The sequence below is a fragment of the Chinchilla lanigera genome, unplaced genomic scaffold (assembly GCF_000276665.1).
Source record: "Chinchilla lanigera isolate Chin_1 unplaced genomic scaffold, ChiLan1.0 scaffold00071, whole genome shotgun sequence".
NCBI classification, from domain to species: domain Eukaryota; kingdom Metazoa; phylum Chordata; class Mammalia; order Rodentia; family Chinchillidae; genus Chinchilla; species Chinchilla lanigera.
Window position 1 is genome coordinate 3141075 of NW_004955472.1, and position 24497 is coordinate 3165571.

General features: G+C 50.5%; 1 protein-coding gene across 1 annotated transcript in view; it reads right to left on the reverse strand.

The window, feature by feature from the left end:
* Positions 1 to 398: 398 nt before the first annotated feature.
* Aco1 (aconitase 1, soluble) overlaps positions 399 to 24497 on the reverse strand; it is a 29487-nt gene continuing 5388 nt past the window's right edge. Inside the window, exons 4-20 of the mRNA XM_013522946.1 lie at positions 23251 to 23320; positions 22952 to 23135; positions 21810 to 21949; positions 19935 to 20106; positions 18014 to 18114; positions 16756 to 16872; positions 15344 to 15503; positions 13942 to 14077; positions 13343 to 13427; positions 12971 to 13127; positions 11705 to 11829; positions 10457 to 10561; positions 9719 to 9861; positions 7954 to 8101; positions 5410 to 5532; positions 2026 to 2211; positions 399 to 1232 (exon numbers count right to left, since the gene is read on the reverse strand). Coding sequence (XP_013378400.1) covers positions 1119 to 1232; positions 2026 to 2211; positions 5410 to 5532; positions 7954 to 8101; positions 9719 to 9861; positions 10457 to 10561; positions 11705 to 11829; positions 12971 to 13127; positions 13343 to 13427; positions 13942 to 14077; positions 15344 to 15503; positions 16756 to 16872; positions 18014 to 18114; positions 19935 to 20106; positions 21810 to 21949; positions 22952 to 23135; positions 23251 to 23320 — 2266 coding nt within the window. The 3' untranslated portion in view covers positions 399 to 1118. The remainder of the gene's footprint in view (positions 1233 to 2025; positions 2212 to 5409; positions 5533 to 7953; positions 8102 to 9718; positions 9862 to 10456; positions 10562 to 11704; positions 11830 to 12970; positions 13128 to 13342; positions 13428 to 13941; positions 14078 to 15343; positions 15504 to 16755; positions 16873 to 18013; positions 18115 to 19934; positions 20107 to 21809; positions 21950 to 22951; positions 23136 to 23250; positions 23321 to 24497) is intronic.

A 24497-nucleotide genomic window follows, 5' to 3' on the forward strand; every position in this document is an offset into this window, starting at 1 on the left:
TTGGACTTGGAGGCTCCAGAACTGTAAGACTGTAAGTTTTTGTTGATTAAGCCATTCAGCCTGCGGTATTCTGTTATAGCAGCCAGAGCAGACTACAGCATCCCCCGGAGGACTTCCATGGTGGAAGTGAGCACATAAACTTCAGCACATGAAAAGGCTAGGCTCTGTGCACCTGGACCCCCCCTGCCTGCCGCTGTCAGGCTACCCGTCCTCATCTGCCGCTCCCGCACAGGCCAGGTAACGTGTTGGTTCCTGAGCACTTCCGCTGCACCTGCGCGGTTCAGGTGTGGCCGTGCGAAAGGAGAGCACGAAGGTCACCCTGGCTTCAGGATGATGGCCGTAAGTGCCACGACACCATGGCCACACACCCAGCCAAACTCGAGTCCAAATGCGACAAATTTTCCATGAAAATACATTTAATCTTACTCAGATCAGAAATGCTGTTTTTCTCCCAAAGCACCTCCAAAACATTTCCCCGTGATAAAATATTTTCTGGAAAAAAATTCTGAAGATAGTGAAAGAAAACATTTTTCTTTTCATGTTGATCTGCTACAAGGTACATAATCAAAAAATTTCAATGTTTGACTTGTCTGCCGGGTGTGTGGAGTATTCCTTCTGAAGGGGGCAATCACAATCAGAGTATTACGATTTGAAGTGTGAAAAAGTTCTCGCCTACCTACGTCCGTTAACAGTGATACAGTACACGAAGGAACAGCCCTCCCCAGAAGGGTTTCACCGAGCAGAGGAGAACAGGGGAAAATGACACAAAAGGTGGGAGACGCTTCTGAAAATACTTGCTAGTGTTCGGCTGAAGTTTAATTAATAGAGTGAAAAATCAATGTCCTGTGATCAGGAACTTCAAAGATAAGCCAGCTCTCTTTCTGGCACTACTGATCTTGCCACAATTCTGCTTCCAAATTCTAGAAAGACAAAACAATTTAACAAAACTAGAGAACGCAGAGACTTCCGGCTCCGGGCCTCCAGGAACGGCCCGCACCGCGGCACTGCGCTGCGGTGGTCCCGTGTGGAGGAAGGGCGGCTTCGCCACCGGCCGCGCTGGCTGGGTGGCCGCTGCCTCCCTGAGCGCGCACCACACGCAGCGCTGTGGGAACGCAGGCCTACTGGGCCATCTTGCGGATCATGTAGTTGAGGATGCCCCCGTTGTGGAAGTAAGTGAGCTCCACGTCAGTGTCAAACCTCATGACAGCCTGGAAGGTCTTCCCAGTGTCCAGCTGCAATGACAAAGAAGCAGGCGCGAGCCCCGTCTCAGGGCGATTCCGCCTGGCTGGTCCTCCGGCTCCCACGCTAGATCTGAGCAGCCCGTGGGCCGTGGCCGTGGCCCCAGCCGACCACAGGGTCCGAATCTACTTCCGGTAAGACCCCTGGGAGACTGACGGGAGAAGCACCGTGCAGCAGAGTGATGCAGGTGAGGGCATCTGGGAGCCAGAGTGGCTCTGAGGGCAGCGGCCAGTAGTGACAAGGAGACAGGACGCGTGAAGCCCTCCCCGAGGACAGGCGTGCGCTGGGACAGAGGCGTCGCCGGGGCTGCGCTTTAGGCAGCTGACCCGGCTCCGCCCAGAACACAGACCTCGGCAGTGGACACTCCTGCTTTCCTCACCGAAGGCTCTGTAATTCTCACCCCGGCGCTCCGGTAAGAAGCTTCGGGAGGAGCTAACGTGTAGGGTGATCCCATTTTTGTAAGAACAAAAAGGGTTTTTTGGGTAATAGGAAAATGTCATTTTTCTGAGCTTTCATTACTATGCTCTGGGCTGAGGGGGACTGGAGGGAGGACGGAGGCGGGCTGGGGGGGCGCGGTGAGACTGGCCGGGTGATTGCCCTGTGAGTAATGAATCAGAGGGCATCATCCTCACTGTGTTGTGAAGACAAGTCGGACTCCAAGTCTAACGCAGTCCTACTGAGTTTTAATATTTTTTCTCCCAAATCCCACTGATTTCCTTTTAGCAAGATTGACTGCAAGCAAAGGGCCCTTGGGCAGAGGTCCCGCACGGGGCAAGGCAGGCTTACCTTGACCTGGACTTTCATTTGTGGCCTGAGACTTTCTGGAATGATGATAGTGTATCGTTCGTGCCCTGTGAGTCCCAGAGAGTCTGCACTTTCACCAGGGAGATACTCGAGGGGGATCACTCCCATCCCAACCAGGTTACTGCGGTGAATGCGCTCGTAGCTCTCGGCCAGGACAGCTTTGATTCCCTGAAAAATCAAGAGAGCAGTTTGAACACAGTGCCAGTTTTTTCTTCAGGTACCTGAAAACTTTACGGAAGGATTCTTGAGTCAAGACTTCCCACAGTTAATTCACTGTAAGTACCTGTTAACCTTTCAGGAGACGTTATCCTCCGGTTAGACATAAGAGCAGTGAGCCTGATCAGCTACCGTGCACCAGCACTAGGCAAGCACTTAGATGAATTCTCTGCTTCTACTCTCCGCAGCACTGGGACACAGCAGACGCCATTACTGTCTCTCTTTGCTCAGTAATCACTGGTACGATCTGGTATTCCAATTATGTAGTCTGACCACGTTCTCAGCCACTCTGAGATACAAGATCATTTAGCAAACTTCCACGCATGGGAAGCTATACCAGATACATAAAGAAAATTCCCTTGAATTTTTCTATTATTGCAGATGTATCAGGAGACACAGAAGATTTAATAAGAAAACAGTTTTCAGGTTTGATGTGGTAGGTGGTGCATGCCTATAATCCCAGCTACTTGGAAGTCAAAAACAGGAGGATCTACAACTTTGAGGCCAGCCTGGGCAATTTAGTAGATTTTGTCTCAAAAGGAAATAAAAAAGTATTAGAGATGTAGCTCAGCACTCACTGGGTTCAACTCCAGTACCAATGAACAAAAAGCAGTTTTCAGAACACACCAGTGCAAAGCGACTACTGCAGACCTGTTCAACTTCCCGTTTCAAGGAGAAAACTGCTGAACAGTCTTGATATGAGGCTCCCTCCTTTACAGGTATTTTATACGTACTGTATAACTGACAGTATGGAACAATATAAAGCAGCGTACCTAATTAGAATCCCCCATTAACTCATACTTGATAGTTAATGTTAATTGTAATAAATATTACATACCTAAAAGGTCTCTTAATAGCTAGGACATACTTTTGAGGCACCTGCCTCAGACTCACTCAGGGGAGCTTATTAAAAATATGACTCAGGGGCCGGGAATGTAGCTCAGCAGCGTAAGTGCCTGCCTGGCAAACGTGAGCTCCTGAGCTCAATTCCTGGTACAAAAAAGAAAAGAAAAGAAACACTTCAAAGTTTAAAAAATGACTCTGAGCCAAGTGTGCTGGCACATGCCTGTAACCCCAGCCCTCAGGAGGCTGAAGCAGGAAGACTGCCGTGAGTTTGGGGCCAACCCTGGCTACAAAGTGAGTTCAAGGCCAGCCTGAACTGCATAGTGAGACCTTCTCTCAAAAAGACAAAAGAAGAAACCCCAAAGCCCCAAACCCTGACTCCTAGGTGCTTCCCCGGATCTGCTGCGTCAGGCTCACTTGCACAGGGCAGGAGGGGCCAGGGAGTCAGGGCTGCTGAGCAAGGGCTCTCAAACTGTACTGCGGGTTAGTCACCACGGGCAGCTTCTTAAAATCGCAGTCTCCAGGCCTTTCTCCTTGGCTAATAAAAACGGAACCCCTGGGGATTCGATCCAAGAATAGTCACTTAAGAAAAAGTCACAGGTATTTTCTGAATTGGGAACCACTGCCTTAGGAGGGCAGATTCTTTCAGGACGGGATATTTGGCAGCGATGTACACGTGTGTGTTTACTCGGGGGCGTGGAGAGCTTTCTGAACGCAGCGCCGGGTCCCCAGCTCTGCACCGCGGGGGCTGAGACCACAGCTGTCGCCCTCCCGAGCACCTGGCAGCACCGCCCGTGGCTCCGCCCAGGCAGCCGCGGAATGCCGTCACCCAGCCTCCTGCCCGCCAGCCCCAGCCACTCTGCGGGAATCGCAGGCTCTGCGGTACCCCTGGGGGTCAGTTCTGCTTGTCCTCTGTTAGAGTTTAGAGCGCCCAACCTGGTCGCTTACTGTCCTGGTCTTAATTCCACTATCCACCCCAACCCCCGCCTGAAACCCTCTTGTTTTATTTCTCTGGCTCTGTTCAGCAGTTTCCAGAAAGGGAAGTCTGTGACCCACTACCAACTAGTCGGAGCACATCTTTCCCCCCGTTAGAGCAAAGGAAGCGTGCTGCGGCTCAGTCCTGGATGTCTCCCCAGAGCCCCGTGTGCTCACCCTTGGGGCTTCAGGGAGGTGCCCGGCCATGGGGGAGCGACCCTGGCTCTGTGTGTGTGACACTGGATTCCTACACCGGTGGGCTTAATGCCGGGTGTGACGCTGGCGGGAAGAGGGGGTCACTGGGAGTGTGGCCCGGAGCAGCTCAGACCCCTCCTCCGCCCTCCACCTTCCCGCTGCCCTGCCTGAGAGGCCCCCTCTGCCAGCCGCCCCGCCCTGGAGCCGGCCGTGTAGAAGCCTCTGCACAATGCAAGCCAGAGCAGACCTCTCCTCCTGTAACTTCTGGGTGTCTCGTATTGTGTCCCAGCAGCGAGGAGAAAGAACCTCAAAACAGAATTAAAAACAGCTGGGGTGGAGTCCGATGGCATCCGAGGGTGGCCTGCCGGACAGCCACGGTCCGCACTACTTGTGGGCGCTGTCTGTGTGAGCTGTACGTGATTTAAGTGAACATCGGCTAATCCCTGCACCCTCCCGGGGACTGAAGCTGGCAGCGGCTCTGGCTCGTCACTGCTCACAGGGCCAGCCGGCACCACCCCTCCTACGGGGCACCTCAGGAGGGCAAATCTCAAAGGGCTGGCGGCTCTCGAACGCTGTCTGGCCAGGCGGACAGCGCTGCTCTTTCTCACCGAGACACCTATCCACACATCTCTCACAGGCAGTGAAAGGCAACGAAAAGTGCGCACTCCTCGTTTTTCCAAGAAACGTGGGGTCTACTCTTGCCAAGGTCCCTCCCGGAAGGGCCCGGGTTCCTCACGGTGCCCATCTCTGAACTTGCCCATGCCTTACATTTATCTGGGACAATGGCACTAATAAACAGTGGGTCCCCAACCTCTGAGAACTCTGAAAAACATGAAACTTCTATATAAGCATGTAACTATCACGTCTGACTTCACAAACCTCCTGCGAAACTGATCTACAGACGCCCGAAGTCCAGGGGCTGCATGGCAGGCCTGTCTAAAGGACTTGCTCAACTTTAGATTGTTAAGCTCCACTAAAGGAAGTAAACGTAGATCCACCAAGAAGCAGGAGATAAGCACTAACACCTTCCAGAACTCGCTCTTCCGTCTTGAAAGGTGAAGCAGCAAACTGTTCCGGGGCCCCCTCCCCGCCCGCTTCCAGCCGCCCCCCGCCGGGACAACTCTGCTTCGCACGCACCAGCAGGAAGGGGCCTTTGGCCGCCCAGTCTCGGGAGCTGCCTGCGCCGTACTCTCTGCCGGCCAGGATGATCAGAGGAAGGCCCGCTTGCTGGTACCTCTCAGCAGCGTCGAACACATCGAGCTGAGGGAGAGGAAAGGAAGGTTTTACCGATACATGAGAGGCAAAGCACGTGGCTGCGGGCGCCGCGCCCCGGTGAGAGCAGGGGTCGGGTCGGCATTTGGCCGAGTCAGTGTGAAGCCAACGGGACACTCAGCCAACGGGGCACACGGCCCACGAGCCCCACGTAACTCATCTATTTCTGTCAGACCGTGGCTCCCACTCTGACGGAAATGCCTAACTGTTGCCCAGTTTTATAAAAACATTCAGATTCTGGGGCATTAAGGAAAAAAAAGGAAACTGAATCAGTTTTTTTTCTTCCATTACCTAAACTGTTTTAAAACTCAGTATGAGAGTCTCAGCAATGGTCAGCTATAAAGGGTAGCAAAACACACAGTAACATGTTCTGAAATTATATAGAACAAAAATAAATTCATTTCTGCTCTACATGCAGGTCAAGATGAAGATAGTGGAAACATGGATGGCAGCACCAATTGTAAAAGGAAATAAACAGCTAATATTTTTACATATGAGAAACACCCTACTCACACAGAGGTAGTTCTCACAAGAATCTGAATATTACGCTGAGTTAAGATTTCAGCAAGACATTTGAGAATTATTTTCCCTAGCTATGTAAGTCAGCAAGATAAAAGATAAACATTTAATCAGACTCTGAAGTAGGCTTTCCACAAATTATTTGATGGCCCGACAGAGCTGTGGTTAATTTCACGTGGCAGTGAGTAGATCTGGGAGGGCCCCGTGTGCTTTGGCTGGACAGAACTCATGAACACGGAAACTGCTGCAGACATAGTAAACGTGTTCCTGGGCCCAGCCACATGGTCAGGAGACTTCCCAGACCAGGGAGAAAAAACCACCTGCTATTTACAAAGATCGCTAACTCCGTGTGCTCAGACTGCGGAAGTACGTCTTTCAAAAAGTGCTTTCAAAACTACTACTGAGCTGAGCATTCGGGTCACTGCAGGCTGTGCTGCTCAAGATCACAGGGACCGAGCAGGCCTAGGATCTGGCTGTGCTGATGCGTCTGTTACGTGAGCCACGCTGGACGGCTCACCAGGCAGCAGTGCCCGGCACGCGCTCCTCCAGAACAGAGCACGGAGTTCCTGGCACCGCGCCTCGCGTCCCTAGGCAGTGTGCGAACCGCCAGTTCTTACTTTGCCATCTGCACCCTCATCTGTCCCTTCGCTACCTTGACGAGGATTTAGTTCTCCTCCTCATCGCCTCCAACCGCTGCTGCCCCCACCCCGCCGCGTTCCCCCGCCCAGCCTCCCACAGAAGATACCCAGACGTTTGGGCCACTTACCTGATACCTGCATCACTGCAATTATGTAAGCTCTATTTATAGACAAGCCACGCAATGTACTGTGATTTCTTCTTCTTGGCAATTTTTATAACGTTGCTACTGGAACCTTCTTTCTGTTTGGCGTGCTCACCTGTATCTGTGCCCCTACCCAATGATTAATTTCTAACTGCTCTGCTCAGAGCACACATCTTTAAAGTCAGTCGAAACACCCTGCGGTGCACCGTGAGACTCTTCCTAGGGGCGGGGCCCCTCCTGAGCCCTGCGGTCTGCCTCCAACCTGCACGGCTGCCCCCCGCGCTGTGCTGCGTCCCTGTGACCGAGGGGGCTTCCTTCTCCGGCACCCTGGGCGTTCCCTTCCTTCGCTTTTCCGGATCCCACATCTTCCCTCTTTTGCTTGCTCCCTCAAACGTTTCCAGGCAGTGTCACAGCATCCTTAGGGGAAGTGACACACGATCCACACGTGGCAGACACTACGCCAGCTTCACGGGTCATTATTCTATTTCACTTTATGCCCTAGAGCTTTACATGGTAAATATTATTTCCACTCACAGGTAAGAAAAATGAAGTTTAGCGAAGTAAATAACTGGCCACAGCCGGTCTGAGGTGGAGCTGGGGTTTAAACCCAGACTGCGTGGCTTTAATAAAGTGCGGCATCTCCGTCTCACCCTCCACCCCCACGGGCGAGCAGCCCCCGGCGTGGTGCCAGCTCCAGACGGCCTCTTTCAGCGCTCAAGCAGGCCTCTAAAGGCCTCCAGACTCCCTCTCTTCCTGCTGGGCACCGTGCATTAAAGTATCTGCTAATTAGCACTTAATTAATTAGACCACAGGGCAGCATGCCTTGGTAAACGTCCTCTAATTTAAGGCAGGATTTCCCATTGAAGTAGTCTGATGGAATTTCAAAATATTTTAAAGCTCAATTTCCGAGAAGCAAGACTCAGTTAAACCACAAAGTGGACTCTCTAGGCAAGACGTTTTTAATCGGCGTCAGTGATAAACTCAGCACATTCGGGCACCTGGCAGGAGGGGGCGGCGACGAGAAACGCAAAGCGAAGTCACCGAGTAAACGCAACCCCCAGAGCCTGACCACACTGACTTCTAACCGGAGCAAAGGAGACGATACTCACGATTTCTCCGGAAGGGAGATGTACAGTCTGTGGTGCCTGTTTGTTCAAAAATTTGTTTAACAAGCGAATGTTGGCAAACGTGCCCCGTGCCATGATGGCGTCATTACCCCTGCGGGAGCCGTACGAGTTGAATTCTCTTGGAGTGAGGCTGCGAAGGCAGACGGGAAAGGAGCCAGGTTAGCGACGCAGGCAGAATCACACTTAGAAGAGAGAGAAAGTGCCCCAAACCTAGCTGCTTCTCTGGATCTGTGGAGCCCTGCCGTCTACGGCAGAAAAGCGGTGCTCGGAGCTTCCAGCGAGGGCGGACGAGAAGCAGGTGGTGCAGGCTTCCCCTGGGGTCAGCTGCCGGTCTCTCACGGAGACGTTCTGAAAGGGGTGTTTATTTTATTTACTTAGAACGGTGGCCTACCATCTTCACAGGTGGCGAAAGCCTGAAGTACAAGTGAGAAAACGAACAGAATAATCGGGGTGGGGCAGTCAGATGGAGCCGAGAAAAAGGGACAACAGGACGCTCCACCAGCTGCCCAGGAACAGGTGTGCATCTGTCCCCAAGTTCGCAGGAACTCAGTTCAAAGGGAAGAAACCCCAAGTAATTACAGCTTTCTTACGGTAAAGAATCAAAGCAATGCCGAAGAGGCAGAACAGCTATTTCTGGTCTCAAATCAGAGGAAGATCTTGTCTGTGGGAACCAGTCAGCGGAAACTGTGATGTAATCTCACAGTGAACACGGAGTGGTTCACTGGCCCATGTCTTAAAAGATTAGGGGGTGGGGTGTGGGTGTTAATATTACTTAATGGTTAGATTTAATTTGAGGATTGAGTTTATGATTGGGCTTTAAGAGCAGGCAAACATACATAGGAATCTTTGAAATTCCATTCAAAACGTGACTATGTGCATTTTTTGGTGGAAAACATTATATTTGCTTTCATTTCATTTCCTAAAGAGTTCATGTGTCAAAAGAGGTCAAGAATCACCATTACAAAAACTATGTGAGCTGGAAGTGCTGGCACATGCCTATAATCCAGCATTCTGGGAGGCTGAGGCAGGAAAATTGCAAGTTCAAGCCCAGTGTGGGCAAGGCAGTAACATAGCAAGACCCTATTTTAAAATTTAAAAAATTTTAAAAAGGGCTGGGGCTGTAGCTCACAGTGAAGGCCCCGTTTCAATCCTCAGTATCCAGAATTACAAACCAACCAACCAAAATAAAAAACAAAAAGTATGCGGGTTATCTGAAGAGGTGATGCGGGAGGTGGGGAGGAGGCGGACCATTTACCTCCCAAAGGATCCCTGAAGGATCAGATTTTGGAACAGCTGACCTCCAACAGCAGCAGCACGTTAGCTAAGAACAGGTGCCCCGGCAGGCTCCCTCTGGGACAGGCACCCGCCTCCGAGGGTCCTGGGAAGAGGGGACTGCGCTGAAAATTCGGAAAGCTGTTTTCTGTAAAGTTCCGTTTGTTGCCAGGGCAGGCGGTAACACGCTGCAGGCCGCAGCACCGCCCGGCCTCAAGCGCAGGCAGGCCCTCGAGCTGCAGGCAGGGGCGCGTGCAGGCGGAAGGGCACACTTGCTCAGCCCCTCTTCCCCGCGCTGTGCTGAGATTCATGTACTGGAGGGCTCTTCCTGGAAGTTTCTCAGCTACAGACAGACAAAGCGCTCGGCTTTCAAGGCTTCAGCGCGAAACCGAAGTTTGGTTCCAAAGGGACCCCGTGACAGAAACACTGGCTGCATCGCTCACTGACCCCGCTCTCCCCCCTCGCTCCCACTTACCCTCTGTGAGTCAGATAGCGAGCGGCAGGGCTGTTCCTCGCAATGTTTCCAGCTGGAGAGATGTGGTCAGTTGTTACCGAATCTCCCAGATGTAGTAACACGTAAGCATCCACGATAGACTTGGGGCGCTGGAGGTCCAGAGTCTGGCGAAGAATACAGGCAGTCAGTGTTTTCCGTCCCGGACCGAAAGCACAGGGCCGCTCTACCTCAACACTCTCCTTTCCTGGTTTTTACCAAGGCAGCGTCTCTGAAAGGGGGAGGTACCTCTACCCCGAATGTTCCTATCTCAATCCTGAAGAGCAGGGCAAGCATTACGAGCACTGCCCAGGCACGCGGCTGCACACAGCATCCTTTCCGCACCCCTCACAACTCCAGGGCGCCCGGACAGCAAGCGGAATCCTGTCCTCTCGCCACGGCGAGTGTGGGAGAAGGCAGGCTCCGGCTGAGACAGAGACGGAGTGGGGCAGGTCCTGGGGCTCTCCGCCCGGAACCCAGTCTCCCACTTCGCCGTGCACTGTCCGGGTGGCAGCTGCTCCCCAGGGGGCCTCGGCACCGCCACACGGAACTGAGGGCGGAGGAGCTGTCACCGCAGCCCAATATCCCAGCTGCCGGACACAGCCGGCATAATCGGTTTGACTATGCACAGATTTCATTCAAAGAAGCAGTCAGACCAAGGACAGGAGGTGATAAAGTCTGATTTATACAGAACTTGCTTTGTTGAAAAATAAAACGTCATACCAGGTTTTCAAAGAATGGCGGTGATTTAATGTATGTAGATTTGGGATTCCACAGATACAGCTTATCTGATGGGGCTTCTAAGGCATTCCAGCTTTCATTCACAGTCTTAAAAAAAAAGAGAAAGACAGATCGAATCACATTCCATTGCAGGGAAAATTCAAATATGTAAACAGGAAACATTCAAGTTATGAGATACAATAAAAGCTGTTTTTATTCTTTATAGACACACGGAAGAGTCCTTTTATCATTTCTTTTTGAGACAAGGGTCTCACTGTGTAGTCCAGGCTAGCCTTGAACTCACTGTGTAGCTGAGACTGGCTTCAAACTTACGGTAATCCTCCTGCCTCAGCTTCCCGAGCGCTGGTATTACAGACGTGGTGTCCCCACACCCAGCATTTTTATCCTAATTTAATGTCATAAACTAATTTCAAAATACATGAACTCTGGATGGACAGGAAAATGGTGGGAACGATCCTACCTCCTGGGGCTGCACCTAGGACTTCATTCCAGGGCTAGTTAGAGGGACACGAGGCTGCCTGAGGTTCTGGCCTTCTTGCTCCCTGAGGGAACCCGGCAGCCCTGCTGTGAGCTGTGAGACAGTCCAGGCAGGAGGTGCTGAGGGAGGCTGGCAGCTAATGGAGAAGAACTGAGGACTTCGGCCTGGCGGCACATAAGTGAGCCTACGTGGGTCCTCCCAGGACGACAGCCCCGTGACATCCGGCCCGAGCCTTGCGACGGTCGGGGCGCCAGCAGCGCCGCATCTTGCTTGCTGACCCCGAAAAGCTGACATACGCATGTGGCTTACTAAGTTTTGGGAGGTTAATACACCATACAGCAATTGCTATGGAAAATACATATTTAAAAACAACTTAGGAAACAGTAATATGACTGAACCTGGGGGAAGTTATTTACTCAGTACTTGGGATGTGGACTCCACTGGAGCGGACAGCGAAGGGCTGCCGGGGTGCGTTAACTGGCCTGGACTCTCTTCACACAGCCATGAGCCCGGCCTTGAGAGGACTGCATGTAAGCCCTGGCAGCCGAGCTCCCGACGGCTTCCTGACGGTGGAGAGCGCAGTGCCTGATAACCGCGGCCCCTTCACACTGCGGGAGGCGGGGGCGCTCCGACAGCGGAAGAGATGTTACTCTCTGCTGTTCATACTCTGGCTGGCCTCAAGGGCGACGATGCGGTGAAGGAGGGAGAGGCTTTCTCGTAGGTGCCTGGGGTGGGGGCAGCGAGGGCCTCACCTCTATTTTCTGGTAGACCTCCTTAAACATCCCGGGGATGACGTACTGCTGCTCCACCGCCTGGATCTCAGCTCGAGTCGGCCAGATGTCTCTCAGAAACACCGGCTGGCCCTTTGCGTTCACCCCTGAGGAAAACACACTCACTGAGAAAGCCCCAGCCCTGCCCGCTTCACGCCTGCAGTCAGGTCCCTCTCCTCTCGGGCTCATCCTTTCCACAGCGTCCCGGGAGCACGGGGCGGGTGAACCTGACCACCGCCCCAGGGAAAGCACGGCGGGTCTCCCGGAGCTTCTGGCCACACTTTCATCAACCGATCAATACGTAACCTCATCTTAGGTGCTCTTTAAGGACATCACACTGAACGTGCACTTGCGTCTCCACGTCTGTGGGTTCCGCCTGTGCTGGTTCAAACAACAGAGGATTGAAAATATGCAGGGAAAGCTGCATCTCCACTGAGCATGTACAGACGTTTTTCTCATTATTATTCCCTACGTGATGAACATTTACACAGTTATTTACATTGTACCAGGAATTGTAAGTCATCTCGAGATGACCTGTGTAGACCGGATACAGATACTACGCCGTCTTATACAAGCTACTTGACCATGGGTGGGTTTGCTGATATCCTCAGGGGTCTGAAACCAACTCCCCGGAGGTACCGGGGCCTCACTCCCTTCCCGCCAGCAGCACTCTCACGCCCGCCGGAGCGGTGCCTGTCTGAGCACAAGGCACACCCGTCACACAGCACCGACACGCGTGCAAGCAGGTAGCGGAGGGATGACCGTCACGCTCCGGGACACTGCCGTAATCAGGATCAAGTGCATCTCCGCAGTTATGATTCCCTGAAAGTAAACCTAAGGGCCACCGTTTCCAGATGACCTGGTCTGCCGGTCACGGACTGAGGGCAGCGTAGCAAGCAAGAAGCAGGAAGAAAGGAGATACAGTGCCGTTCTCCTGAAGTCTAACAACTGAAGCGTCTGGCAGTGTCCTCATGAAGCCTCTGTTAAAGCACTGCTATCGCGAGAGCACAGCGGGTGCAGGAAAGGGACTCTCCACTGCGGTCAGCATTTATGTCCCTGAGCTCGGCGGCCTGCGTTCACGTCAGCTGCGCCTCTGCTGTGCACGGGCAAGCCCTGAAAAGATCCTCCATCGTCTTATCTCTGGAGGTTCTACACTTCTTTTTTTAATCACAAAAGCAGCAGCTTTCTTCCAGTAATATCTTTGAATTCACTGGGAGAAAGACCACAGGCACACAAAGGAAATCTTACCCAGCGGCTCCTTCTCAAAATCGATCCTGACGGTCCCGGCGATGGCGTAGGCTATTACCAAGGGGGGGGACGCCAGATAGTTGGCCCGCGTGTTGGGGTGGACTCGACCTTCAAAATTCCTGTTCCCAGAGAGCACGCCGACAGCGACTAGGTCTCCCTGCGAGACACACAGTACCCTGTCACAGGGAGGAGTGGCGGCCGCGTTTCTCACTCGGGCCACCGGCGACAGCTTTCACATCACCTGATGTGGCCCTTGCACCCCTCGCCGGCCTCTCCTGAGAACAGGTGGGAGGCGGGAGGGCGGTGGCTAATGGAGCCACATATCACACAGAAGACACAACAGCTCGAACAGCTACAGGCCGCTGGAGTTACCTGGGCGATGGCTTCGACCACGGGCTCAGGTAAGGGCCCACTGTTGCCGATGCAGGTCATACAGCCGTAGCCCACCACGTCAAACCTAGGTGTCGGAGGAAGCACAGGAAGGAGCCGCTTTCCGCGAGCCCTCCGCTCCCCGCCGTGGGCCACAGGTCAGAGGAGCGGGAGAGCAGCGCAAGTTCACGACAGTGCTCTTTCTGTGACGTGTTCCCCCCGAAGAGCATTTAGGTAAAACGTATCTAAGGAGAACTGAACTAGCAGTTTTTCTTAAACAGGAGTCAAACGATCTAGAACATTTAAAAGTAGAAATGAGATACGCCTTTAACGTCTCATTGACTATTACTATATACTCCCGAGGACTTCTGAATTTTATGAGACATGTCATCCAAATGGGATAATACGGAAGTTGAAGAAACTGCATTCGGCAACTAGTAACTCATTTGTCTCAAAAACTCAGAAAGTTGTGAGCCAGGGCCACGTCGGGGCACGTGAGACAGGGCGCAGCGCCGAGTCAGAGGCCGGGCTCGGGGCCCGGGCGGCGCCCTTGTTGGTGAACAGCCAGCACAAGTGCACGACGTGGAAGAGCGCTCCCTCACCCCAGCTGAGACAGGTAAGGCATGACTCCACTTTCTCGGAGGTAGTAGGTGACCACGCCGCTTCCCGGAGACAGGCTGGTTTTGACGTAGGGCTTCACGTTCAGGCCCGCCTCCACAGCCTTCTTTGCTAACAAGCCTGCGAAATGGCAAACACAGACAGAGTGGATGGCCGCCTGCTCAGGGTGCCAGGAACGCTTCTGGAAAGAGCCTGACTTTCTAGCTGCATTTCTTGCTACTGCCTGACAAGGCGCCCTTCCTGACGGCACCTCTGTCCAACAGAAATCAAAAGTGCACTGGCTAAAGTCATTTACATCCATGCAACAGACGCAGAAGTAATCACGGACAGGAGGAGAGAGATGTGCTTCCTTTTCATCTCTTTAAGAGCGATAAACCCTAATCCCACTCGGGAATATGCTACAAACTCAGTTTTTAATTTCTGGGAGAAAGGTAAGCAATCTTTCTAATTTTTTGACTTGGATGAAAATTAGTAACTGTAAGGGCTCTTATAATTCGATGGAAAATACATGAATTGTGTACTGATTGGTGAGAAATACAGCCATCAGAAAAGTAAAAATCTGTACTACAGACAGCTCTCGAGTGGAAGGTTCTTGACATTTGGACTTTGGGCAAATACAGAGTCTATTCTGTTACAGGCACACAAGCTGTCCTGACTTAGCAAGTGTCACAGAGACTGGACAGAAATGAGCAGCAGAGAGAGGGTGTAAAGGACGAAGTGCTACAGACACGCTGGGATGTGTCCTAAGAAAACGGGTTTGCTCCAGACACGGGGAGCTTGAGTGGCAAATGATGAATTCTTCCACAAAGTCTTCCTTTCTCCCATAAAGGAAGAACTGTTGCCACTGGTCTGTGGAATGAAGGAAATTCTCGGGGATGACTGAACATTTGGAAACTAAAGAGACCTTGTATTCGCAGAAGGCTGCGTGTAAACACAGCAAGGATGGACTCGCCTACTTAGCCGGAACTGCACAGCAGGCTAGGTGCACTGCGTTTTATCAACCAGGGCCCTGCGCCCCAGCTCAGATGTGCCTGTCAGCACACCGAGACAGCACCACGTTTCCTGTCGGGGCTTCACTGAGAACCAAGTCTGCAACAACAGTTTCTTTCTTTCTTTTTCTCTTCTAAAGTCTAACACATTCTGAGCTTTGCCAGAAACTGAGCTTCCTTAGCTGTTCCTATTTTCTGTGCTAATTCTAAGGAGACAGACTACTATGCATTTCGAATTTTTAAAAATGCTTTGGATGATATTTGTGTAGATAGCTCTCAGCCAATAGACCCCGGGACCCAGAAAGACAAGGTGCCCTCAGGAATTACGCCGGGTCCTCCTGTGGGGCACCCGCCTGCACCTCCACACGGCCACGTGGACGAACCCAAATGTACCTACCCGCTCCTAGCATCACGGATGGGTTACTGGTGTTCGTGCAGCTGGTGATGGCCGCAATCACCACGGAGCCATGCGCAAGCGCAAATTCCTCGTTGTTGTAGATAAACACCTTCTGGTCACTGTGACGTTCTGGAGCAATTTGGAATCCTTTAAATCCTTGCTGAACGAAGAAAAAAACATATAGTCAAAAGTTCTCATTTTGGAAGAAGGGAGAATACTTCGGTAATTAAGTGTGTGTGTGTGTTTCGTTTTTATACTGGGAAATCAAGCCCAGGGGCACTCCAATGAGCTTAACCCTAACCTGAAAATAAAATGACAAATTAAGATAAATTAAGTTATCCAGGCTGGCCTTGGACTTGTGATCCTCCTGCCTCAGCCTACCAAGTAGCTGGGATTACAGGCTTATACTACCATGCCTAACTATAATTTTAAAGGTCAGTTATTAAAAACACAAATATCTGTGCCAATAACTCCAAAACGCTACAGAAAAATTAAACTTCTTTATTCTTTATAAAGATTTATTACAAAAGGCAGCCATAATTCCTGAATCTAACTCTGTATTGAAATTAGTAACGATTACTTTTTTCTCTTCTCAAAAATGAAAATACAAAAACTACAGATTTTAGGTCGGTCTCTATGGAACTCCATGATGTTACTGTTTAGTAACAGTATTACACATTGCTGGATACAGTCTGGATACAGACTAACGCTGCTGATTCTAATGTTTTGGAAGTTTAGAGAAAGATGCAATTTTGATCCGATTCAACTGATCATGATCAGTAATGCAAGGTGCAGCTGAAGACCTGGCGTAAGGCTGGTGTCCCACCACTAAAATCCACCCCGCATCTCGTTCATCAGGAAATGTTCACCGAGAGATCTGTGTGCGGGACACTCTGCTCAGAACTCTGCAGGACCAAGACGATGCCACACAAACCCTGTGCTCCAGGGCAGAGCTCGGCATGGGAAACCACGCGTGCAAACGGAGAAACAATGGCACAAGCAAAAGAGGGCGGAGTCCCGCCAGGGTTCCAGACCTGGGCCCTGCAGCTCCCGTTAGGGAAGCTCAGTTTCGCTCTGGCATATCGAGGCCAGGGTGCAGAAGAGCCGCTGTGTGCGCAAAGGCTCACGCATATGAAGAAACGGGGCCCAGCAAATGCAGAGGAGACAGGCAGGCGGGGTGGAGGAGCACCGCACGCAGGCCTGCAAAGCCCGGCTGAGCAGAGCGCAAAACACACGAGTCCTGCGCAAAGTGACCGTGTGCTCCAGGGAAGCTGCCGGCCCGGCCCGCTGGTAACGGTCATCAGGATTGTAACACACAGAAGGAACACCCTCGGCGGCACCAGACTTGAGAATGATCACCCCTGAGGAGGCGGGCCTGGGCATTAGGACGGGGCAGGGCGGGAGGCTCCTACCTTGGCTCCCAGGCAGCTCTCGAAGTCCCTTTTCATGTCAGACACAGCAACCTTGTCTTGAGGCCTTTTGGGTCCACTGCAGCAAGGGACTACTGTTTTCAAATCTAATTCCACAACCTGTTCACCAAGGGAAAAGGCGCTATAGAAACAATCCACATTGTACTGACCAAGAAGAAACCCACGCCACGCCAGAGAGTTAAAAACATCACAACAACAAAGAAAGCAAATAAACAAAACCACCATATTCCAAACAAGGAGACCAGTGCTCACTCTAACACTTAAGGCAATCAGTTCCTGAAGGTCCAAATGGCGCCTAGCCAGGAACAGGCAGAAAGCTTTGCGGTTCTAAGAGAGACCTGGGTGGACACTGCTGTTGCTGCTGGTGTCTTTCACCCACCCATCCCTGTAAAGCAGATCGCGCCTGCATTTCATGTCCTAAATTAGGTTGAGACAGGTTTCCTAGGAAAGGATACATAAACCACCGTCTAACGCGATTTGGAAGGCACGCAGCTACTAAGTTATCAATGGCAGGAAAAGGGTGTCAGTCTGAGTACTTCCTTCCCTCAGTGAAATATGAAACAAAACAAGGGTCCCTGGCCGAGGGATTTAGCTGGTGGCACAGAGCCTGCCTGGAAAGCATGAGGTCTTGGGTTCGATTCCCAGGAAAAAAATAAATAAACAAGAAATAAGGGTCCCATGTCTGGCTGACCCTGGGCTGTCTGGAAAAAGAGAGATTTAGTTTGCATCCCGAAAATACAGGTTAGACCTTTACTATAACCTTTTAGAGCTTTCAGTGATACAGACAGCCTGCGGCAGCACGCGTGCCAGAGGTTCACTCCCACTAGGTTAGACACTGGATCAACAGAACGAGCTGCCATGTTCACACCGTCACTTCTCCCTAGGAGGACAGCAAGGATGGACTCGCCTTTGAATTGCTCTAGTTCCCAAGCCTTTCAAATGTCTTTCAGGGAGAGGCCATGCTTCAGTAATTCAAAATGGGGAGCACACTCCATTTATAATTAGACCAGCAGGAACTTAGTAAGTTAAATTGTTGTATTTATAATATCCTTTTCATTTTACAGCTTTAATGCCCTTTCTCCTTTACATTGCTATCCTTTTCATTTTACAGCTTTAATGCCCTTTCTCCTGCAGTAACCTGGTAGTGACTGATTTCCTGTGAGTGGACCCCCCAAGAAACGCACAGACAACTGAAACTGCAGCCCTGAAGGAGTATGTGCGGTGGGAGGTGCCTTCGTACCTGGGTGAAGTCTGGGTCTTCAGAGGGGTTGCTGAAATCGCGAAACATTCCTACGGCCTGAAGGTACCTTCTCATGTGCTGTACTTTGTTTTCATCTCGACCTAAATAGTAGTAGTTTAACAAGTAATACGGTGTTATTTCCTGATCATATAACTCTATATTGTGTCTATATTTAATCATTCCAACTGTCGTAAATTAGTATCCCTACCAGCAGTTACGTAAGTACTCTGCTTTCCATGCACTCACAGCTCTGCTGACCCTTTTGCTTTCAGGCTTATAATTTGACACTCTGGTTGATGCTTCTTTTTCTCAGGGGCCATTCACTGACCAGTTATTCCTCTACAGCTGTTTTCTGGAAAATGTTCTGGCCCTACTTATAGATACTCCGTTACAGCCCTTAATTAGGAGGAGAATAAACCTGAGCTAACTGCCGAAGTACACCCATGCATTTACCTCCAACTGCCCACGAAAATGCACGGCATGCCACATTTCTACTGTGAAAACAACTACCCAACCCACCGTACACCTCAAGCTGTGAAGCACACTCTGTGTGCATGGCACTCTGCTAAACATCTGAATATATTACTTCAGACTCTAATCCTTGATCACGGCCTTATCAGACAAGCACTATTGTCATTCTCATTCGAGGCTGAGGAAGTCAGGGTTCAAGACCACGCAACTTTCCCGCAGACACTGCCAGCAGACGGCACAACTAGGATTTGAACTTGAGTTTGCCTCCGAAGTCCTAACTCACCATGCGGTGTCACCAGGATTACAGCCCCGAACCTCTGCTACTCAGCACTTAATCAAGACCCTGGTATAGGAGGTGACACTCATGAGGAAAGCCCAATGGACATCAGTCTCTTGTTTCCCCGACAGCGACATGAGGCTGAGAGCCTGACACACGCCACAGATGGCCGTTTTGGGCTTGCTCTAACTGTACAGTGAAGGTCATTGGCTTTCAGGAGGACCTGGCAGAGGAGGAGGGCACGAGCACCCACGCCTGTGTCACGCCCATCGTTAAGCCCCTGCTTATCACACGTCACGTGTCTTCTTCACGAAGGGCTTTGTGAGAATCTTAGAGTCTAGGTAAATTCAGGCCCCTCCAGTCTGAAGGGAAAGGAAAGAAGGAAAGATGCTGATGAAATGCTCGTTTAAAGCTGTCTTTGCTTCTCATGAGAACATACGCTGCATGATGGCAGGGCCTTGTTTTCTGCTCACTGCCGTACATCTGGGACCTAGACTCCGCATTGAGAATGTTTTAAATGAGTAACTGACTGAATATTTAATGTTTTAAAAACAAACTTGAGAATTAAAATAAAAAACTTTCTCCATGTTAAAAGTCAAACTTCTCAACCAATTTACACAAAGTTAAACATCAGAGGTGAAACGCCTTCCTGTGCAGGCTCTCATTTCGGTTCTGAACAACCCGAGAGGGGCGCAGCAGTTCTTTCCCGTTGGCAGCTGAAGGTTTGGAGTCTGGCTATTGATTAGGCCTGGGTAGCAACACTTTCTGCCCGTCAGTTTGCTCTCTTGTGGTTTGACTACCTAGCCCAGCTACCTGACAGACGTGAAGACGACAGCAGATGCACACCACGAGCCTGGCACACAACAGGTGCCCCCTCGACAGCAGATTCTGCACCATCACCAAGGTCACTTGTTTTAATGTCAAAAACACTAGTAAGAGAAGACCAGCATCAATGTCTAGGCTTCCCGAGCCCCAGAGCTGTATCTGCTGCACCATTCCCACCGCACACCTCCTTAAATCTGAACAACCCACTTGGACGTCACAGACAGGAAAACAAGCTGACAACTCTAACCCAAGGACAGCGTGTGGGGCGCAGGCAGAGGGCAGGCCTCGGATTCTCAGGGTTCTACAAAGCTGCACCAGGCAGCCCTCCACTGTCAGTCTGTCACTTACCTGTCTGCACCAGGTACTTGATGCTGACTTCATCGACGGGGAAAAAGGCAGCAGTTGCTCCATACTCGGGACACATGTTGGCGATGGTAGCTCGGTCAGCAATGGACAGCTGGGCGACTCCGGGCCCGAAGAACTCTACAAACTTGCCCACAACTCCAACCTGACGGAGGTGCTAAGCAGCAGAGAAAAACAGGAAAGTCTGAGACTGAAGAGCCCACGCTGAAGGAGCCAGGGACGTAGCTCCGAGGGACAGCCCCCACCTGGCAAGTTCAAGTCCTGATTTCGATTTCCCATATCGAAAGAAAAAAAGAGTCCGCATTTAAAATGCAGAACTATCACTTTGCAATTCTTGTAAACTAACCTTAAACATAAACTGTAAATGAAATGAAGGTTTTAAATTATTTTAAAATATAAAATTTAAAAGCTTCCCTTCTTAGATACAACATGGTAACCTGCGCTGGGCCCTGGAACAGCAAACAGACGCTGCTGACAACCGGCACAGGCCGCCGGGGAGCCCCGCACCGGTGTCAGCGTCTCAGAGGACCGCGCCATAGTGATGTCAGGTGCCACCGCGAGACACTGCCAGGTAACGGCGGCTCCCTGCATGACCCTTCCGCCAGTGCTATCAGTCTAAGACGATGTCATATGGTTATTTTTTAAAAAAGAAAAAGTAATTCCAAAACACAAGTAACATAAAGAAAAGATTTCCAAAATGAAAAACACTCCCTAATGAGATCACTAGACATGACTGGAGGTGCTAAAATTAGTAAACCTAAATAAATCATTATATAATCACACTAACTGAGTACACACATGATTTGCTTTGAAAGGTACAATGGAGAAATTCATGCTACAGGCACAAGTCAAATATAGGCCTGGATCCAGACAGCAGAACCCCTATGACTTTTCCGCAGAAGCCACCTGCCACGGCTGAGCCCGTGGGTGACTCAGGCCTGCATGAAGCCAGTGTCATGGATGGTCGGCAACCACCCAGAAGGAAAGGCTTTTTTATTTACGTTGCTCTGCCCATTTCTGTGAGCAAGCCTTACGTTACTCCATACTAGAAACACTGTACAGATATCTGTGATAAACTATAGTGTTCAAATAAATCGAACTCCCAACACCACAAACATTAAACCACAGAGAAGCCTTTTTGAACCGTTTATAGCATGGTGTCTATATAAAAGACTCCAAAACATATAACCAGAAAAAAAATATGCTTCTGGTAAAAAAATCACTTTCTAACAGTGTTCTAGAGTGAAACTTTCTTCTTTTTGCAAAGCGAGCAAATCACAAAAAATATGGTTTCCTACCAAAGTGTAAGAAAAAATGCTAGTATTTTTCAACTTGGAAAAACATATGTTACAAGAACGTAACTTAGAACACAAAGGAAAAAATTTAAAAAGCCACACATTCATGGAATATTTGCTGTTTACATACAAATAAGAATCATGTGGAAAAAATATAGCAAACGTAGGAAAAACATGTGTACTGGAATAATTCTAACAATCTCAGGATAGTGATTATTTCTACGAATGGGGAGGTTGGCTTCAGCCACAAACATTTTTTACTTCTTACAAACACGGGGATGCCTGAAACAAATATAGCAAAATATTATCACCTGTAAGTATAAGTGGAGAATATATAAATATCGTTTCAATTTATTTTAATTACATCATAATTTTAAAACTCAAGATAAAGGTCTATGCAGCAAAGAAGAGTAAACCGAGCGTTAACCACGGACTATTCCCCTTATCTCTTTTTGAAGTTGTAAAGGTGTTGTTTTCTAGCACTGCGAGATTATACGGCACTGTGAATGCACGCCCTGTTTGGCGCTGACTTTCCAAGACCACCGAAGAGGGAGTAGGTTGTTACCTTGGTGATGGTGAGGACAATGTCGGTGGAGGTCACCAGAGGCTGAGGCTTTCCTGTCAGCATGTAACCAACCACCTGGGGGAGCACCATGCTGATTGGCTGACCCAGCATCACAGCTTCGGCTTCAATTCCGCCCACGCCTGCAATGGAGGGTATGGCTAGAGTAATGCTGGCATTATTCCTTACTATAGTATGAATTCCCTCAGGCAGGACTTCAATAAACTCAGCTACAATATTTAACTGGCACAGCATTGTGTTTCTATAAAGAACAATTATTATTTTCTTGACCCTCACCTCCTTTTTTTGGTGCTAAGGATTGGACCCAGGGCCTCTTTCATGCTAGGCAAGAGCTCTCCAAGCTACACCCCAAGTCCACCTCTACAGAATCTTTAACAAGTGTTTCTCAAAGTGTGACCACCCCCCAACACCTATGTCAAAATGCCCTCAGTGCCCCCAGGTGCAGAGGGGCTGGAAGTCTCCATCCCGCTCCACCGCCCCGCCCTGGGAAGTGAACCCAGGGAGCGCTAGGCTACATTCTCGGCCCCTGATTATTTTACTTTGAGGCGAAAGATTTACGCGATCTGAAGAGAAACCAGAGTATTTTATTTTACTTTCAGACAGGACTGGCTAAACTGCTCTGGTTGGCTTTGACCTCAGTGACTTTCCTGCCTTCCCGCCTGCGTGGCTGGGACCGCTGCACCCCTGCACCTGGCTAGGAGTCTCCACTCTTAACGTACAGCCCTCGCCCTCCCCCAGAAAGCAAATCAGCGGAGAACTAGAGATGCAGCGCAGCAGTAAAGTGCAACGCCTGAATCTGATCCCCAGCACACAAAAGAGAGAAAAGGGCAGTGCTCGTTTCGGCAGCACACATGCCGAAGGAGAAAAAGGAAATTAACAAACATACCAGCTGACTTTCACGGATGCAAAATGCCCCTGTCCCCGTATTGCACTCACTGTTCCAAACACAAACTGGATGCCTACTGGACGCGAGGTACTTTCCTGGGAACTGTAACAGCCGAAAATGCCTCTCCCCTACCTGCGACCATGCCAATCCATGCCGCTGGGCCGTAAAGGCATCACCGTGAACTCAAGCACACGCTTGAACAGGGCACGCGCGGAGCAAGCACCCAGCGAACACTCACCCCAACCAAGAACGCCCAAACCGTCGATCATGGTGGTGTGCGAGTCCGTGCCCACGAGGCTGTCTGGGTAGTAATACCCATCCTGATCAAACACCACTCTCGCCAAATACTCCAGGTTCACCTGGTGGATGATTCCTGAGCCTGGGGGGATGATCCGCATGTTGCGAAAAGCCTGGGAGCCCCACTAGGGTTGCAAATGGAAGGAACGCCGTCAGTGCTCACACGCTTCTGCCCAGCCCAGCCCCTGAGCGCCCCCTTCTTCCTGCCCACACGGAGAGAGCCAAAACCACGGCTCCTACCTTCAAAAACTCGAATCGTTCTCGGTTTCTTTCAAATTCCAGGTCTTGATTCTTCTGTAAGCTGTCTACCCTGTCCGAGAGAAAAAGGAAAGGTACAAATGAGAGCCTTAAAATATTACTGGTCAGTTTTACTGGTGACAAGCAGGCAAAATGGAAGTTGCACCTGCAGGCCTGCTGGGTGGCATCAGAAATTTCGCCATTACAACCTGGAAAGGGTGCGCGGACAGAAAAAGTAAACAGATGATTTGATTCAAGTGATGCCACACCGCCCCTAAGCATGATGAACAGAAAACACGAGCTGAACCCAAGTTAAAATTAACCTAAAGTCTGACTTGCAGGAACAAATTTAAAACATTTGTGTTACAAGAGCAGCTCAGACCCTTGTGGAGCCCTGCTTCTGTATCCCCGGCTCGCCGCTCCGAGCTGAGCGGGGTCTCGGTGGCATCTTCACCGGTTTATGCTGGGAGATGGGGCACTGGCGATGCCGAGAGCCTCAGTCACTGTCAGAGCTGCGATCTCCTAATGCCCAGACCAGGGTTTGTGAGGAAGACGGTGCTACCCAGGAGCAGGCACAAAGCCCACCGTATGCACTGAGGTGTACTCAAGGTCATCCAGCTCAGACGCTAGCAACGCAGGGCATGAAGGAGATCTTCCAGGGATTTGTGGGTTTAGCACAGCGAGAGCTCTCATAATTTGTGTATCATGGATTTAGGAAAGGTAGTAAAACTAACAGCTAAGATCCAAGTCAGGCTTCATTAATTAATGTGATCATTTCTGTTTATTGACAATAGGAACCAGCCACTATTCTGAATGCTTTCATTTCCTCATTTAGGCTCCCTTACATGCTCTGAGTCAGGTATAGCTAATATACACCATTTTTTTGTTTTTGTTTTTGTTTTTTAAGACAGGGTCTCGCTCTGTAGTCCAGGTTGGCCTTAAACTCACTTTGTAGCCCAGGCTGGCCTCGAACTTATGGTGATCCTCCTGCCTCAGCCTCCCGAGTGTTGAGATTACAGGCGTGCGCCACCTCGCCTGGCTCCACGTTTCTCAAATGAGGGAAGTGAGACACAGAGAGGTTAAGAAACTGGCTGAGCAGGACAGGGGCAGTAAATGGCGAAGCAGCCTAACTCAAAGTTTATGTCCTTAGGCCCCAGTCCACACTGCCTCCCCCTGGGGCAGCTACGCAGACCGGCCGTACAGGTGCTGGTGGGAACAACGAGCACGGACACCAGCAGGAGCCGGGTAAA